Here is a 1704-nt window from a genome sequence, read left to right as displayed (position 1 = left end):
TCAAAAAGTGTTGTTTGAGAGACTCCTCTAGATATCAATAATTTCCTGTTATAGTTCTCTGTTCCACCTTTTGGAGGCCTGTACCTTTCTGAGATATGAAGCCTGGTAAGTTTCATTGACATCCTGATTCTTGTCAATTTGGAAGACATCTAACCTACAAATTTTATTTAACTTCCTGATAATTTAAACTCCTACCTCTCTCAAGGAGCCAATTTCTCAATTCAGGGGACATAAATATACAACAGTAATTCACACATGCATTGGGTTCAGTGTTAGATATTATAGTATATTAGAAAATATTGAATTTCAAAATTTAAGTGCCTAATTTCTATAATAAATTATCCAAAATTATCTGTTCATACTCAGAATCCAAAAGGAATGAATATAAGAGGCCTCATCTATTGAATATATATATATATACATATATGTATATATATATATATTCAATATATATATTAAAATTAAGAAATAAACGTATTTAAAACATTTGTAGACAGCATAACTTGAAGTTTCACACCATTTTCAAATACTTTACAGTAAATTGACAAATCCCAGTGAAGTTAATGCTTTTCCAGCAACCTTCTTGAATGCAATCTTGACTTCTTTGTTCCTGAGGCTGTAAACAAGAGGGTTCAACATGGGAATGACCATGGTGTAAAACACAGAAGCCATTTTGTCGGTGTCCATAGAATGACTGGAACTAGGCTGTAAGTACATGAAAATAATTGTGCCATAGAAGATGGAAACAGTGGTGAGGTGGGATGCACAGGTAGAGATGGCCTTCTTTCGGCCCTCGGCAGAATGCATCCTCAGAATTGCAACAAATATAAATATGTAAGAGGTAAAGATAACCAATAAAGTAAAAGTAACATTAAATGCTGCTAACAGGAACAGAACAATTTCATTTGTGTAGATACCAGAGCAAGAAAGAGCAAGTAGTGGGGGAATATCACAGAAAAAGTGATTCAACACATTGGAATTACAGAAGGAAAGTTGGAAAGTGAGGGACACATGGATGGAGGATTGCAAGATCCCATTTATGTAAGAACCAGCAACAAGCAGACTACACATTGTAGTGGTCATAGTGGTGGAGTAATGCAAGGGTTTGCACACTGCTGCATGACGGTCAAAGGCCATTGATGCCAATATGAAACTTTCAATAGTAGCAAAGGCTGCAAAGAAAAACATCTGGGCAGCACATGCATTGTAGGATATGATCCTATTTCCTATGAGAAACCCTTCAATTACCTTGGGAGTAACAGCGGAAGCATAAACACAGTCCACAAAGGAAAGGTTACTGAGAAAAAAGTACATGGGAGTATGGAGTCGTGAGTCCAGCAGAATCAGCACAATCATTCCAAGATTCCCAATCAGTGTGATCAAATAAATGAAAGTGAAGATGACAAACAAAGGGACCTGTAGCTCTGGGTCATCTGTTAGCCCCAGCAGAATAAATTCCATCACTTCTGAAATATTCTGCATCAGTGCTATATTAGAATTATGACAGGTTCCTAGGATGAAAAGAAGAAATAAGAAAATTTTATTTGAACCTCAACATGAGATTTAAGTATAATCCGGTTCTCACACTCAGGTGACAGCATTCTGTCCAGTGTGAAGGAGCCTATAATTGAATTATGGATAGAAACTTGGTAACTGGAGCCATTATTTGGGAATGGAGTGACAATGGAAGCTATTACTTCCTAT

General features: G+C 36.3%; 1 protein-coding gene across 1 annotated transcript; it reads right to left on the bottom strand.

Moving 5' to 3' along the window:
- Positions 1–531: 531 nt before the first annotated feature.
- LOC127227865 (olfactory receptor 5B12) lies at positions 532–1485 on the bottom strand. The gene has a single exon (XM_051192175.1). It carries the CDS (start codon positions 1480–1482, stop codon positions 532–534), a length of 951 nt encoding a protein of 316 aa, XP_051048132.1. The 5' UTR covers positions 1483–1485.
- Between the last annotated feature and the right edge of the window lie 219 nt (positions 1486–1704).

The sequence above is a fragment of the Phodopus roborovskii genome, unplaced genomic scaffold (genome assembly GCF_943737965.1).
Source record: "Phodopus roborovskii unplaced genomic scaffold, PHOROB, whole genome shotgun sequence".
NCBI classification, from domain to species: Eukaryota; Metazoa; Chordata; class Mammalia; order Rodentia; family Cricetidae; genus Phodopus; species Phodopus roborovskii.
The sequence above is the reverse complement of the archived record's forward strand: the minus strand, read 5'-3'. Positions and strand labels throughout refer to the sequence as shown.

Bases quoted from the DNA above. Each gene is read 5' to 3' on its own strand.
- LOC127227865 (XM_051192175.1), bottom strand. From the start codon at position 1,482: ATGCAGAATATTTCAGAAGTGATGGAATTTATTCTGCTGGGGCTAACA.